Here is a 15339-nt window from a genome sequence, read left to right as displayed (position 1 = left end):
ATTTATGTTGTTCAAGCCAACCATAAACCTCGGACCATTACTGGGTCCCCAGAAAGGGGTTCAATGTTTAAAATAGAAAAAGCATATGCTACGAAATGTAATGTTACAAGGAACTGCTGTTCAGGTGAGCGATGTGGCCCATGGGCCTCTTGTTTTAATTGGTTTAGTATGATAACATTTAATCACCGTTCCTTACTTGAAACGGCACAAAGAGATAAGTGAACAAAGATGAATAGATTAAATCAAATACAAAACACACCAAACAAAACAAACCCAAAAAAACCCCATAAAAAACATACGAAAAAACCCCAAAAAACTATGTACTGCATTCAATCCAGTATACATTTTGACGATTAATTATAAATAATTAGGACTAAGTGAAGGTTGAAAAATCAAATCAATTAGTATAAAAGAAATTGAAATGAAAGAAATCTAAGATGTATGTCACGCATAAAAATACTACACGTGTATTGTAGAATGTATGATAGGATACTATGGCAAGAACTGCTCAAATAAGTGTAGCACAACCTGTAACGTTTCTGAAAGATGTGACAAGATTACAGGGCGTTGTGATGGCGGATGTAAACCGGGATGGACAGGAAACACTTGTGATCAGATGAAAAGTGTGAATATATTTTTTTTTCTTATCCTAATTTTAGTATATTATCGCTCTATGATTCTAATTATGTTTTGTAAAATCATTGAGTTTGTGTATGCTGTATTTTAAAATTTATATTTTTTATAACTTGAATGTACATTTAAAATTAAGGGTGCGTCTTTTTACCCCAATGAACCCCAATGATACCCCCAATGAACCCCAATGATACCCCAATGAACCCCAATGATACCCCAATGAACTTTGAAATACCCAAATGATACTAAGTATGTTCATAATTGATACACTTAATGAGTTTTATGTAACAACATGTTACACAAATGAAATTTCAACTACGTGCCGTTTTTTCACCGATTGGGCCATATCTTGTGATGGGAAATTATTAGAATTTTTTAAGCTAAAATTTGACTCAAAGATTGACCTGTAATTATGTATTGATGGCTCCGGAGCTTTGGTCATTTGTGTTAGTTCAACATAACTTTAAGAAAAAGAGACATATCGATTCTTTTCCATTAGAGAAAGACTTCAGTTTTTACTTCTACGTCTTTACGAATAAATGATGAATGCAGAAAAATGAAGGTTGAATGAGATAACCCCCTCTCTCCCCAACTGCTTTTTAATTTTGCTCCCCAATTGCTTTAACTTCTTATTTTGGACAGTAATAAAAAATTATAGAGAAATTTGACATTGGAACAAATTGAATATATCATCCATTTCAGTGTGGATTTTTTAAAACCCTGCCAGCTCCTCTACATATTCAACCATGGTTTGGATTTTTTATTTTAATTTTAAAGAATAGTTTTAAAAAAAAGAATTAAGAAAACTTTCGGTCAAAAATGAACAAAAACAAAAAGGAAAAAAACCACTTGATATTAATTATATACATGTACGGTGTTTATTCACACGCTTGCGCGGAAGATCTTTTAACTATGCACACATTTAGTTTCATTGGGGTATTAATATTTCAAAGTTCATTAGGGTATCATTGGGATATAATTTGGTATCAAAGGGGTATCATTAGGTGTATTTGGGTATCATTGGGGTAACATTGGGGTAACATTGGGGTATCATTGGGGTTCATTGGGGTATTGGTATCATAGGGGTATCATTAGGTGTATTTGGGTATCATTGGGGTAACATTGGGGTTCATTGGAGTATCATTGGGGTTCATTTGGGTATCATTGGGGTTCATTGGGGTATCATTGGGGTTCATATGGGGTTTCATTGGGGTAAAAAGACGCACCGAAAATTAATGGTTTGATTTTATTGGAAATTTTAAAGAGGCATTAGATATAAAGTCTATGTTAAACTTCAAAATGTTTTCGATTTTACTTTGAGAAAAACTGTTCACTGCAGGTAGACTGTTTACAGTTTTGTCTTCAAATTCAATACACATATACATGTATACCGTATAACGGGTAATTTTTAATGCTGTTATATTTATTTTACAAATTTGTCATAAAATAGGGTGATTTGAATTTTTACGCGTAATTTTTTTACGAATCGGACATGTCCGTAAAAATTAAAATCAACTGTGGTAATAGTGGGGGGAAATTTTCACCGTGACTTTGTTACAGTTAACATACATACAAATCAGAAAATCGTTTTTCTGTTAACGATTCCTTATATCTATGATTGTGTTTATACATTTACCTTTATTTCATATGTGATATACACTTTACTTATTCCTGTTTATCTGGGTATCATCATTGATGTACACCATGTGCTCGTCTCAGTTCGATTTACTGGGAAAAAAAGAAAGACAACTATATTTCAAATTTTTGTTCTCTCTTTTTCTTTCTCTCCCAACCAAAAAAGACATCTAGCTACTAACGTGGCATTATACGTAGTTTTAAAAAATACTCAAGACTGAATAGAAAGATCTGAACTGTTATCACAACGTGACCAGAAACGCTCAAATATACCTACATGTACAGCCGTCAGGGACTGAGCTGAAGGTCATGAACATTATTCTCATACGTACGATGTAGAAAATTTACGTGCTGTGTTTTTTTTTACTTCTGTGAAAATTTATGCGTTTAATTATTACGGATTTATAAAACTCACGTAGCAGCACGTAAAAAATACCCGTTATACGGTATATATATATTTTAATTCTTAATCAAACTTTGAACATTTTAAGTGTTTACAGTAAAATAAATGGCGACACATATATTTAATTTCGCTTGCAGATTATCATTAAACCAAGTAAACTTTTACAGTTCGTAATGTTATAACTGTTGTGAAAGTAATTCCAGTATATTTGGTAACATTCCCAAGAAAAAACATTTTTTTTTGTTTTATAAACTCAACACAGAAATTATATCTAGTTGCGCAACTTTCCTTATTAGATAATTGTTATTGTTTTAATGATATTGTGTGCATGACATGTTCGTATACCTTTAATTAAGAGTGCAAAGATGGCTATTTCGGATTTGAATGTCGCAGCAAATGCGGTCATTGTTTAGAAGCCAATCATTGTCATCGCACCAACGGAAGTTGCTTGAATGGATGTTCACATGGATACAGAGGGGACTATTGTAACGAAAGTTTGTATTTTCTTCTGTTTTGCTTACCCTTTCTGATAATAAAATCATATACCTGAGAAAACAATATACCTAAGGAACACGTTGCTCTACAACTTGATGAGTTGGTGTGCCCTTTGTCATATCATTATGATATAAGTGACAAATCAATGTATGTTGTTTCACAGCATGCCCCTCCGGATTATTTGGATTAGACTGTACAAACCGATGCAACACTTACTGTACTGGAAACGAATCTTGTGATCCTGTTACAGGGATATGCAATGAAGGCTGCAAAAAAGGATGGAGTGGCCTGATGTGCGGTTTAGGTATCATTTCAAAACTTGAACGTTATTAAATCCGTTAAAATGTAAATTCGAATAAATATGTGCATACAGTTCGTATTGTAATTGCTTAGCTTAAAAATGATAATAATATGGTATAAGTATTGGTAAACTCATACTGTTTTATTTAGACGTGTCCAGCAATTGGCAGTTGTGTGGTGACAACACACCTATTGTAATTGGTGTTGTTCTGTCAATTGCAATTGTGCTTTTTGGAAGTGTTATCAATTTCATCTTCTGGAGAAGGAAAACAGGTACTTCGATAACATCAAATTTACGTTCAATTCGTATGTACTATACGAGACCTAATCTAATTCCTGTATGTTTCGGTCTGAGACGTTTTTCTTAAGAGTGAATTCAAACATAAAAATCCCTTAGACGTACCTCCTCTCAACACAGAAGTTCCGGGTACTAGCTCTTGAGAGGGCGGTCATATTGATTTGTTGTCCTTAAAGAACTTCTTACATATTTAATTTTGTACAGGTTGAGTTTCAATAGTTGCAACAGAATAATATATTTGTCATTCCAATCATTTTGAAACCATATTTGTCAAATATAAGTTTGTTTTAATTACATGCTTACCGTAAATACAATATTTAAATCATGATTGGGAGTTGAAATTTCATTCTTTTTAATTAAGGAACAGATCACCTGTTACAACTAACTGATATGGACACATATGATAACTTCAAGTATATAGGAACAAATTTGGAAATGTCTTTTTTTTCAAAATAAATTTTCGATTAAAATATAAAAAAATATATTTTATTATTTTATTAAGCACATGCATAAAATTCATATTTCTCGAAAAATGTTGATGAATATTTTACGAATGCAAAAACAAAAATGAAATACATAAATTAAAAAACAAAAACAGAAACAAAATAACCATCATATTTATCTCCCATATAAAAGCTTGTCAAATGTTCAACTGGTCATAATTAAGACCATGAAAGTATTTAATATTTTTTTTTAAATGTCAATAATTCCATTTACCGACAACACATTTTATGCAAAAAAATACAGATGAATAATTTTTTTCATCTTTTAAAGTAGAAACTATATTGATTCCAACTCATAAGATTAAAATTATTATTTCTCTTTACAGCGATAAATGCGCATACGAGGTAACTTTGTTTCTCTAAAATTTACATCAGAAAATTTTATCATTAAAGAAAATATGTATGTCAATATTAATCCTCTGACTACATGTAATATTGATAAATTAAGAAGTGATTGTGTGTTTTAATTATTTTGACTTTATTAATATATTTTACCAGACATAACAAGTATGATCCAAAGACCGATAATAAAGGTATTGAAGGTATTACATTAAAATATTTTCTTCTCATTTTTTTTTTAAGATTCAGCAATAAAATACGATCCGTTGATCATTTAGTAATTATAATAACTGATAGAATTATTCAAAGAAATATATATAAGTAAAAATTATTTCAAATATTAAAATTACAACAACATAACATTATTGATAATGAATTGAGTAAGTTTGACAAGTTTTCAATACATTCTCTTTTCTTTACCTAGATAAATCCAACAATACATGTACATCACAACGATATACAGAACTCGGAAAAGTCATCAAGTCCAGCAACTATGATGAACTTCACAATTATATGTCTGTGGAGTAGATGGAACACATTTTAAATGAATTGTATATAGTTAAACGGCTGCTATCGTGCTTGTGGGTGTCGTTTAGATTATATTTCTCAACGCTTTATACAAACAAAAAATTAAGATCTAAGCTTTTTGATATCATCGACATTTTTTTCCTTAATAAAAATGGAAGTCGTAAGAATGCTTACCTCTATGTAGTTTCTGGAAATCAAGTTTTCCAACAATCTGTTTCCCATGAATTCCCATAGGTACCATTTGTGTCCCATTGTCAGCAGATCTATTTTCGTATTCTTATGAAGCAGAATTTGTACGTAAACGCTGTAGCCTTCAGCTCAACACTCAGGTATATCGACGACGTATTATCAATTAACAATTGTTATTTCCATACTTACGTCGACTTGAAATATCCCAGTGAACTTGAAAAAAACAAGTATTTCTTTTTAAAGGAATGATCTGCAATAATGTTATATTGATAGCTAGAGGCATTCAACATGATCAGTTCGATGTAAAATAAGTTAAAAAGTACTGTATTTTTACAAAATATAAAATATTTTGAATCTGCACAGCATAGTTTTATTATTAACTGTTAACAAATTTAATTTTGAAATAATTTTAGGGACACCCGTTCGTAAACTCCTTGTCCAGTTTTATATTTTTAACGTAATTATTAAATGTTAATGTATCTTCTTCTTCTTCAGAGTACTGAGTAGGGCTCTTCAAAGGGTATTAACACGTATACAAAAAATGTGGTATTACATAATTTAATGCGACTGAAAAACATTGAATGCCATCATAACTTGCTATTGAGGTCGCATGATAATGTAACCTTGTTTATAAATCAAACCGTCTTACTAGCTACTATTATCGACATCAATAGATCGACGTCAGTTCATGGAGCATCTTCTTATGATTAAGGTCAGTTCATCGAGGTCAACTGCATTCCTGAATGAATCTTTCGATCGAAATTCTTACGCGTGAGACACAATGTGCACTCTTGAATTAACAGGTCGAACTGTATTTTATGTATGTTTGCATCTCTTAAGGTAAATTGATTGAAATAAAACTGAATAAAATGTTATAAAAATACTAAACCAAACTTCAAGTTTTTATAAGAACTACTTATGTGTTGTCTTTTGTTAAATTTTGAAATTCTTCAGAAATATTTGTGTACAAGTTAACCACTCTGAGTTAAGTATATCCGGTAATCTTTTTTGGTACAAGTTAACTATATCTGGTCAATCACTCACTTCCTGTCAGCCTTACTGACCAGTCCGGTCTCACTTTTGTCTATCGACTTCAATCTTGTTAGATGCGTGCCTCGAGCCACTAAGTAAGTCTTTTTTATTGAAGTAATTGCTTAAATCTGTCAGTATTTAATTGTATTTTTGAAGTATAGTTACAGATGGAAATTTTATTATGCACATAAAACATTCTCAAAAGTATGGCACGCCATTATGGTCTTTAAAGTAATTTACATATTTTTTCTATGAAGTAAGGTTCTATATTTTCCTATTTAGTAATTTGTTATTTCTATTTGTTGTAGTTTTTTACTAATATTATTCACGACGGCAACGTTTTCCACACAAAAAAAACTATGAAACTATGAAACCCGTGTTTCATAGACACCTGCACCAGGCAGAATAGTAAAAAATTAGTGAATTCGTTTGGCATGTCTGCTGCGGATCGACGGATACGGAAACTCACACCCAAAGGCCTCGTCATGTTCAACGAACAGTGTGAAAAGCTGAAAAGTAAAAGCGATGAAACCTGCTCAGCTATGTTAAGGGCGTCCATTAAAAAAATAGCGATATTTATCACATAAAATGTTAGCCTTTGAACAATCTTGGTATTCTACTCCAAAAAATTGTTAAACAAAGTGATATTTTATCGATTATACAAATTAAGTAATTGTTATCGCATGAGCAATTTTTGAGTCTCTTGGGAATACCCTGTCACGTGATACTGCTAAAAATAGATGAACCAGGGATAATACGAAAAAATGCAAAGTGCAAGGGCATAACATAAACAAATATAGTTATTTCTGTTTCTAACTTGTTAAATGAACCTTCAAAATTTCGAAAAGTGCTGGGAGCTTAAAATATTCAAGTAAGAACAATTATTAAATTCAATGTAAACAGTGTATGAACAGCAATTTACTGGGATTTCCCGCAATTAACGCTTATTTATATGAAATGCGTGTTGAGTTTGTAATTTACACATTTATGTTTCATAATAATTTATGTTACTATGCTGGTGAATAAATTCTTTTAATGTATAATAAGGTTTACTTGTAATCATTATTGATATTTTAGAACTAATTAAAGAAAGTAAGAAGAAACAATATATCAATATTATCAAGAATTTATTTTAATAATCAACTTTACAAATACTATAGAGATTGCTTTTCTGTGACAAACTGTTCAACAATTAAGACTAGTGTTTTCTGTTTTTTAGTTTTTTTCAGTCATAATGTGGAATTTATAGAAATTGACAATTCTTCTTGCACACTACATGTTCCTCTCTTCTGTCTTTTTGATATTAGGAGGTAGTCCAGTTGATAAGAAAACCAATACCTGAAATGATGAATATATATCAATTTCAAATAACATTTCAATAGATATCAATGCAAATTATTATAATAGGTTACATTAGTATCATTATCAATATGATATTAAAAAACAACAAACTATACATGAAGTTGAAGTTAGTGAGTAAAAGAAATATTTATATAGTACCCACTTTTATCAACATCCCCAGAAGTGTTTTCAGTGGACCATCTACTGCCTAAGTAACCCTGAAAATGAATAATGTGTCATAATTAGCAAGCTATTGTGTTAAAGATAACATGAAAATGAAACATTACTCTATTTTTGGGCATATTAATGGCGGTTTCAATTTCAGTGATATTACAACAGGCATAATCAAATGTTTATTCTTTAAAATGTGTGGAAATTCAGTTTGAACACACTTTAATTTTGTCTTAAATAAAATTAATTATATCTTTATAAAAGAAGGCTGAAAAAAATAACATATTTCGATTTACTTAAACAACATTACAGTCTTGTCTATAATCATTCCAGATCCTCACAGTAATCTTTGTAGTGCTAGCACATACAGTGTTTGGCCATGGACTTTTTATTGTGTACTTTGAACATGGAGGAAATGCGATCTAATATTATCGCGATATGAGACCAGTAAAAAGCTACAATGAGCCTCAATGCTCTTTATGATCAAAACTAGCGAAACGCAGAACAATTACTTTGCTTGACTGAGTCACCAAACTGATGTTTGAACACAATATTACATGAAAAACAAATGTAAACAAGTAAACAAAATCGAAGCCGAGGAATTTCACTTCGTTTCCGTTCCATCCAACAATATTAGATAATATAAAATAATATCTAGGGGAAGTACAGATAAATCCTACCTTGTTCAGTTGATTCCTATGCCGATTTCTGTCAACGCTGGTTGTAAACGAGTTAAATTCCGTGATATATCACTGAATCCACATGTTTATTCTGATCACAGCTGCAAGCGCCGATGTGACGTAGTCAGCCTCGACACGTCATCAGACGACTTAGGAATTTCGTGATTTCGCGAGATATATAGAATGTTTTATGATTTTATTTCAGTACACCTTTCTTGAACCATTCAAACCCAATAATTAATCATATTCATTTTGGTAGATGTTTTTTAATTACCGAAATACGCATATCTCGTAAAATCTCATGAATAAGGGGCGGGGCTTATGCAAATTTTTCTAAATCACACGTGGTAGAATTCTTAGACCTTCCTTAACATAGCTGAGTGGGCGGAAGTGGAGGATGCTCTTGTAACATCTGGAACATGCGCAAAGGACTTCCACAAAAAAAGAGAAGTAGAACGTTTAATTTCTGTGAAATTCAAAGATTTCTGTATCGCTAGCGAAGACTATAAGAAATATCTACTTTCTCTTACAGAGAAACTTGTTATATGAATTAGAAGTTTCAATGAACAAATGTTTTTCAATTGTAAAAAGAACAAGTGATGAGTTGAAGGAAACCAAATTTGAACTCCTTGAAACACTAAGTCATGTGTCGTCTAATATATCAAGTTTTCAAAGAGCTATAGCGCAAGCTGAAAGAGCGAAACTAGAACTGATCAAGAAAGAAGGTGAGCTTTTAAAACAAAAAACTGATATCGAAGCAAAAATAAGTATCGTCAGACAGGAGAAAGAAATCATCTCAGCAGAAGCGGACTTCACAGAAGAAGAAAAGATTGATCTTCCGATCTACTCAAGGGAACAGATGACGAGTGCGTTTATCCTCAAACACGACCATAACCCATCAAATACCGAGGATGGCCACATTCAACAAAATCAACCATATTTTGAACAGAATCCACCAATCAGTGTTCAACATCAAGAGGCGGATGACCGACATCCAGGATATCTAAATGCAGTTAATCAAGGTTGTGTTCCTTCAATTCCAATTCATCAAATGCATCAATTGTGTGCGCCTTCTAATTCAGTGAATCCAGTTTGTTCTACCTCGATTTCAGTGCCTAAGTCTGTGCTTCTCAAAGTTCAGTGTCTCAAGTGAATGTTCCTTTAAATTCAGTGTCTCAAGTGAATGTCTCTTTAAATTCAGTGTCTCAAGTGAGTGTTGCCTCAGATGCGTGTTCCACATTCAGTTGATCAACGGAGTACTCCATTGAATGTAGCTTCTTAAGTGTTCGTTCCCTCGAATTCAATGCGTCAAATTTGTGTTACTACAAAATCATTGCCTCATGTATTTACCGCTCCAAATCAGGTACCACCACGGACCGACAACACTTCGACAATGGCCGACTTTTCAAAGTTTTTGCTACGCAAGGATTTTCTACTCACAAGATTCACCAACTTTGATGATCGTCCAGAAAATTTCTTGGAGTTCTTCATTCCGGAGTGTTATACTAGAACTTGGTGTCACAGAGTTTGAAGAAATGGATTTACTTGTGAAATGGTTGGGTCCAGAGTCGTCAAAGTTTGGGCGCACACTGCGCTCCGCAAACAACCGCAATCCTAGCCTAGGTGTAAAGCGTATTTTGGATAGACTGAACGATAAATATGGGAGACCTGAGATGGTGGAACATGCTCTAAAACAGAAACTACACTCGTTCCCAACCTTCACAAATAAAGTTCATGCCAAATTGTACGATCTCGTGGACATTTTCACCGAAATTGAATCGGCGATGACTAACCCAAAATACGCAATTTGTCTGAGCTACTTCAATTCATCTACTGGAGTATTACCCATAGTTGCCAAACTACCAATATCTCTACAAGACTAGTGGACCTCTCAAGCAGCTGGATATAAAAACAGAATGATGTAGCATTCCCTCCATTTTCCTTTTTCGTCGAGTTCATCCGTGAAATGTGTGAAATCCGTAACGATCCTGGACTTGTATGTCAATCGTCCACAAACACAAACATGGCATACAGCAAACCTAGACCTATTGGCGCAGTCACTTCTCGTAAAGTTGAAATTGTATCATCAACTCCGTCAACACGTTGTCCCATACACAATGCTGGACATTCTTTGAACGAATGCCGTGGCTTCAAAAGAAAATCACTACGTGAGCGTCAAAACATTCTACGTGATAAGAAATTATGTTTCCGATGTTGTGCCTCACATAGTCATGTGTCCAAAAATTGTACAGCGGACATTAAATGTGATATTTGTGGTAATCCTTATCATGTCACAGCGATGCACATTGATCGTCGTCCTTCAAAACCCGAATCCCCTACACCAGTCTCAACAGCAAAAACTGATTTAAGCAATGGCTGGGAGTATGAAGAAGGAAAACATGGTAGTCGTTCATGCGGGAAGATCGTTTTAGTGGACGTCTTTTGTCAAGCTAATCCTGCGAAAGTTACCCGTGTTTATGCAACAATCGATGACCAGAGCAACCGGACGTTGGTATCCCCTTATTTGATAGATCAACTCGGCGTTACAGGAGAATGTAAACCCTACACGCTTACGTCAAGCTCCGGTGTAACGACAGTCACTGGACGCCGTGTGAACGGATTATGTGTCAAAGCTTTGGATGGTACAACTACATTCAACTTACCGGAAGTCATTGAATGTGATTCTATTCCTAGTGAACATCTTGAAATACCTACTCCCAAAGTCGCTCAATCACAACCGCATCTACAATGCATTGCACCTTTCATACCACCCCTAGATCGGAATGTGAATGTTGAACTGCTCATAGGACGTGACTTACCTGATGTACATCATGTGCGCGACCAAATTACTGGCAGCCAACGTCAACCCTTTGCTCAACGTCTTCCACTAGGATGGGTCGTCATCGGTGAAATTTGTATTGGTAAAGTTCATCCTCCAAAGGAAGTGAATGTAAACAAAACGCATATTCTTAATGACGGAAGGTGCACCACCTTTCCAGTGTGTCACAACAATATCAATGTCAAGGACAATGATGATGACATATTCATACGAACACCATTTGACAACAAGATTGGACCTTCTGTTGAGGACCGCAAGTTTGTAGCTCTTATGGACGCAAAGTTCCACAAAGACACTGATGGTTTTTGGTCCGCACCATTAACTTTCAAGGAGTCAAAACCAGTGATGCCTAACAATTATTCACAGGCCTGGAAACGTGCTTTGATCTCAACACAAGTTTAAAGAAAGATCATCACAACACTTCTTTGCATTCATGTCAAAAGTCTTAGCTAGTGGGGCAGCAGAAGTTGCTCCTTCCAACATACCTGGGGAATGCTGGTATTTACCCCTTTTTGGGGTGTACAATTCGAAAAAAACCGGATCAAATCCGAGGAGTATTCGACTCGTCGGCTGTGTTTCAAGACGTTTCATTGAACAGTGTGTTAATGTCTGGAGCAGATTTAACAAACAACATTGTTGGAATCCTCATGCGTTTCCGTGAAAATGCGATTGCTATCAGTGGTGACATTCAGCAAATGTTTTATGCATTTCGTGTTCATGAAGAACATCGTGATTACCTCAGATTCTTTTGGTACGATGATAACAACTTTGAAAACCCTTTAATACAATACCGAATGAAAGCTCACGTTTTCGGAAACACACCATCTCCAGCTGTTGCCACCTATGGACTTCGAAAAGCATCATCTTTTGGGGACGATGATGTTCGTAAATTTGTTTACAACAACTTTTACGTCGATGATGGACTGCCGTCTCTTGCTACAGACTCAGAAGCAATCAACCTGATGAGAAAAACACAAGCAACACTGAAAAACAACGGAAACATTCGTCTCCACAAAATCGCTTCAAACAGTGTGAATGTAATGAAATCATTTCCTATAGATGACCTAGGAAGCGATTTGAAGGAACTAAATCATTGTGCAGACATATGCAACTTACCTGTACAACACAGTTTAAGAATGCAGTGGGACTTAAACTGTGATATGTTTGTGTTCAAAATCTCTAATGCTGAAAAACCTTACACCCGCAGAGGCCTTCTATCGACAATGAACAGTATCTTTGATCCCATGGGATTTATTTCTCCAGTCACTATCAATGGAAAAATTCTACACCGTGAACTTGTATCTCCTGGATGTCACTGGGATGAACCACTTACGGAAGAACATTTGAAAAGATGGCGAATCTGGATTGATTCATTACAATCTGTAAATAACTTCAGAGTTCCCCGAATGATTGTAGCCACTTCCATTTCTTTGGCTCATCAAGTGGATGTTCATGTCTTTTCAGACGCATCAGAACATGCGATAGCTGCGGTGGCATATCTTCAAGTGACAGATGAATTTGGAGAAACTTCTCTTGGATTTCTAATGGGAAAATCCAAACTGGCACCTCTGAAAGGTAACACAATACCGAGACTCGAACTGTGCGCAGCAGTTCTCGCCACAGAGTTAGGAGAAGCAGTTTGTGACTACTTGAAGATTCCTCAAGATCGATTTCATTACTATACTGACAGTAGAATCGTCTTGGGTTACATTTGTTACAAAACCCGTAGATTTTTTGTGTATGTTACAAACCGTGTGGAAAAAATTCACAAAGTCTCGTCTCCGTCTCAGTGGTCTTACGTCTCAACTGACAAAAATTCAGCTGGTGTTGCAACAAGATATTCACATACAGCAATTACCACGTCTCTACAGCGCTGGATAACTGGACCTCATTGGTTGAAAAATTCTTCGGATATGATCAAAACTGTCTATCCTCTCATCAATCCTGAAACTGACAAAGAAATCCGCCGCCAAGATGTTATTTCTAGCAAAACTCAAATTACAACTGAGATCGTCTTTGACTCCCGTCGTTTTGCTAGATTCTCGACCTGGAAAAATCTCGTTGTGGCCTTGAAGACTTTGAAACGTTTTGTCAGAGATAAATTTCAAGTGAGCAGTAAAAGTGAAGACGAACGAGATATCTACAGAGAAACCGAAATGTTTATCATTAAACAAATTCAACAGGAGTCGTACAGTAAGGAAATAGAAAACCTGAATAGTGACCAACCAACTCCCAGAAACAGCAAAGTGTCACGACTTGACCCATTTCTTGATTCATTCGGAGTTCTGCGTGTTGGAGACTTAACCTAAGTTATGAGTTATCTCTGGGAGAGAAGAATCCAATCCTCATTCCAAATCAAAACTACGTAGCAAAACTTCTTGTACTCCACTTCCATGAAGTTATTCGTCATCAAGGACGCCATCTAACCGCCGGGGCCATCAGAGCAGCAGGATATTGGATAACGGGTTGTAAAAGACTTGTGTATTCCATTCTATCCGATTGTGTAACGTGTCGTCGACTTCGTGGCAGCCTTGCTTCACAAAAGATGGCAGACCTACCTAAGGAACGACTAACCCCTTGTCCTCCATTTATCTACGTTGGTGTCGACTGTTTTGGACCTTTGGATGTTGTCACGCGTCGAAAACGTGGTGGTTCTGCGAATTCTTAACGATGGGCCGTATTGTTTGCATGTTTATCATGTCGTGGTGTCCACATAGAAATAATTGAGGGGATGAGTACATCGTCATTCATCAACGCCTTACGTCGCTTTACATCTATTAGAGGAAAAGTGAAAGAGTTTTATTCAGACAGAGGGACTAATTTCATTGGTGGAACTCGTGAACTTGGAATAAATGCTGTTTTTGTAGAAGACCCCTCGATAAAATCCTTCTTACAGTTGCAAGGAGCACACTCCGTTCTCTTCTCACATGGGAGGCGCTTGGGAGCGCTTAATTGGTGTAATCAAACGGATCATTAATTCAATCTTACTGGATTCTAAGCACACCAGAATTACTCATGAAGTCCTCAGCACGTTTATGGCTGAAGCGACAGCGATAGTCAACGCCCGTCCACTGGTACCTGTATCCACCGACCCTGAAGCACTTTGCGTTTTGTCTCCAGCTGTTTTACTTACTCAAAAAACCGTTGATTCAAACGAGGATTTTAAAAATCTCAGTGTCAGCGAAGATTATAACATTCAGTGGAAATTTGTTCAGTCTCTAGCGGAGAAATTTTGGTGTCGTTGGAAAAATGAATACCTGCAGAGTCTACAAGTGCGACGAAAATGGAAAGTCACTCGAGATAACATCCAAGTTGGTGATGTCGTTCTTTTGAAGGACCGTGATGCACATCGCAACCATTGGCCGACAGGACTTGTTGAAAGAGTGTTTCCTAGCAAAGATGGACTTGTGCACAAACTTGAAGTTCGCGTTATCAAATATGGACAGTCGCGTATTTATGTGCGTCCGATTTCTGAAATTATATTTTTGTGTCATTCCATTTAATGCTTATTGTGTCGTGACAATTTACAAAAACAGTTTCATGAATAACTTTTTTTGTGAACAGAGTACGGTATATGCAAATAAGTGATATTTTCATATCAGACGGGGAGTGTGTTGTCTATTGTTAAATTTTGAAATTCTTCAGAAATATTTTTGTACAAGTTAACCACTTGTTAAGTTAAGTATATCCGGTAATCTTTTTTGGTACAAGTTATCTATATCTGGTCAATCACTCTCTTCCTGTCAGCCTTACTGACCAGTCCGTTCTCACTTTGTCTATCGACTTCAATCTTGTTAGATGCGTGCCTCGAGCCACTAAGTAAGTCTTTTTTTATTGAAGTAATTGCTTAAATCTGTCAGTATTTAATTGTATTTTTGAAGTATAGTTACAGATGGAAATTTTATTATGCAGATAAAACATTCTCAAAAGTATGGCACGCTATTATGGTCTTT

At 35.1% G+C, this 15339-nt stretch overlaps 2 protein-coding genes across 2 annotated transcripts in view; both read left to right on the top strand.

Annotated features, from left to right (window-relative positions):
• Positions 1-10430, top strand: part of LOC136275752 (uncharacterized) — a 35620-nt gene extending 25190 nt beyond the window's left edge. Inside the window, exons 6-14 of the mRNA XM_066085677.1 lie at positions 477-623; positions 3028-3165; positions 3330-3470; positions 3617-3739; positions 4594-4612; positions 4766-4809; positions 5031-5130; positions 9139-9569; positions 9991-10430. Of these exons, the coding sequence (XP_065941749.1) occupies positions 477-623; positions 3028-3165; positions 3330-3470; positions 3617-3739; positions 4594-4612; positions 4766-4809; positions 5031-5130; positions 9139-9569; positions 9991-10430 (1583 nt within the window). The remainder of the gene's footprint in view (positions 1-476; positions 624-3027; positions 3166-3329; positions 3471-3616; positions 3740-4593; positions 4613-4765; positions 4810-5030; positions 5131-9138; positions 9570-9990) is intronic.
• A 1561-nt stretch (positions 10431-11991) lies between these two features.
• Positions 11992-13695, top strand: LOC136275750 (uncharacterized). The gene has a single exon (XM_066085670.1). It carries the CDS (start codon positions 11992-11994, stop codon positions 13693-13695), a length of 1704 nt encoding a protein of 567 aa, XP_065941742.1.
• Positions 13696-15339: the final 1644 nt, after the last annotated feature.

Source organism: Magallana gigas, chromosome 1, assembly GCF_963853765.1.
Source record: "Magallana gigas chromosome 1, xbMagGiga1.1, whole genome shotgun sequence".
NCBI classification, from domain to species: domain Eukaryota; kingdom Metazoa; phylum Mollusca; class Bivalvia; order Ostreida; family Ostreidae; genus Magallana; species Magallana gigas.
Note: the sequence above shows the minus strand (reverse complement) of the source record. Positions and strands in the feature narration are given on the sequence as shown.

What these genes read in the sequence shown, in the direction of transcription:
- LOC136275750 (XM_066085670.1), top strand. Translation starts at nt 11,992, where the DNA reads ATGTCTGGAGCAGATTTAACAAACAACATTGTTGGAATCCTCATGCGT.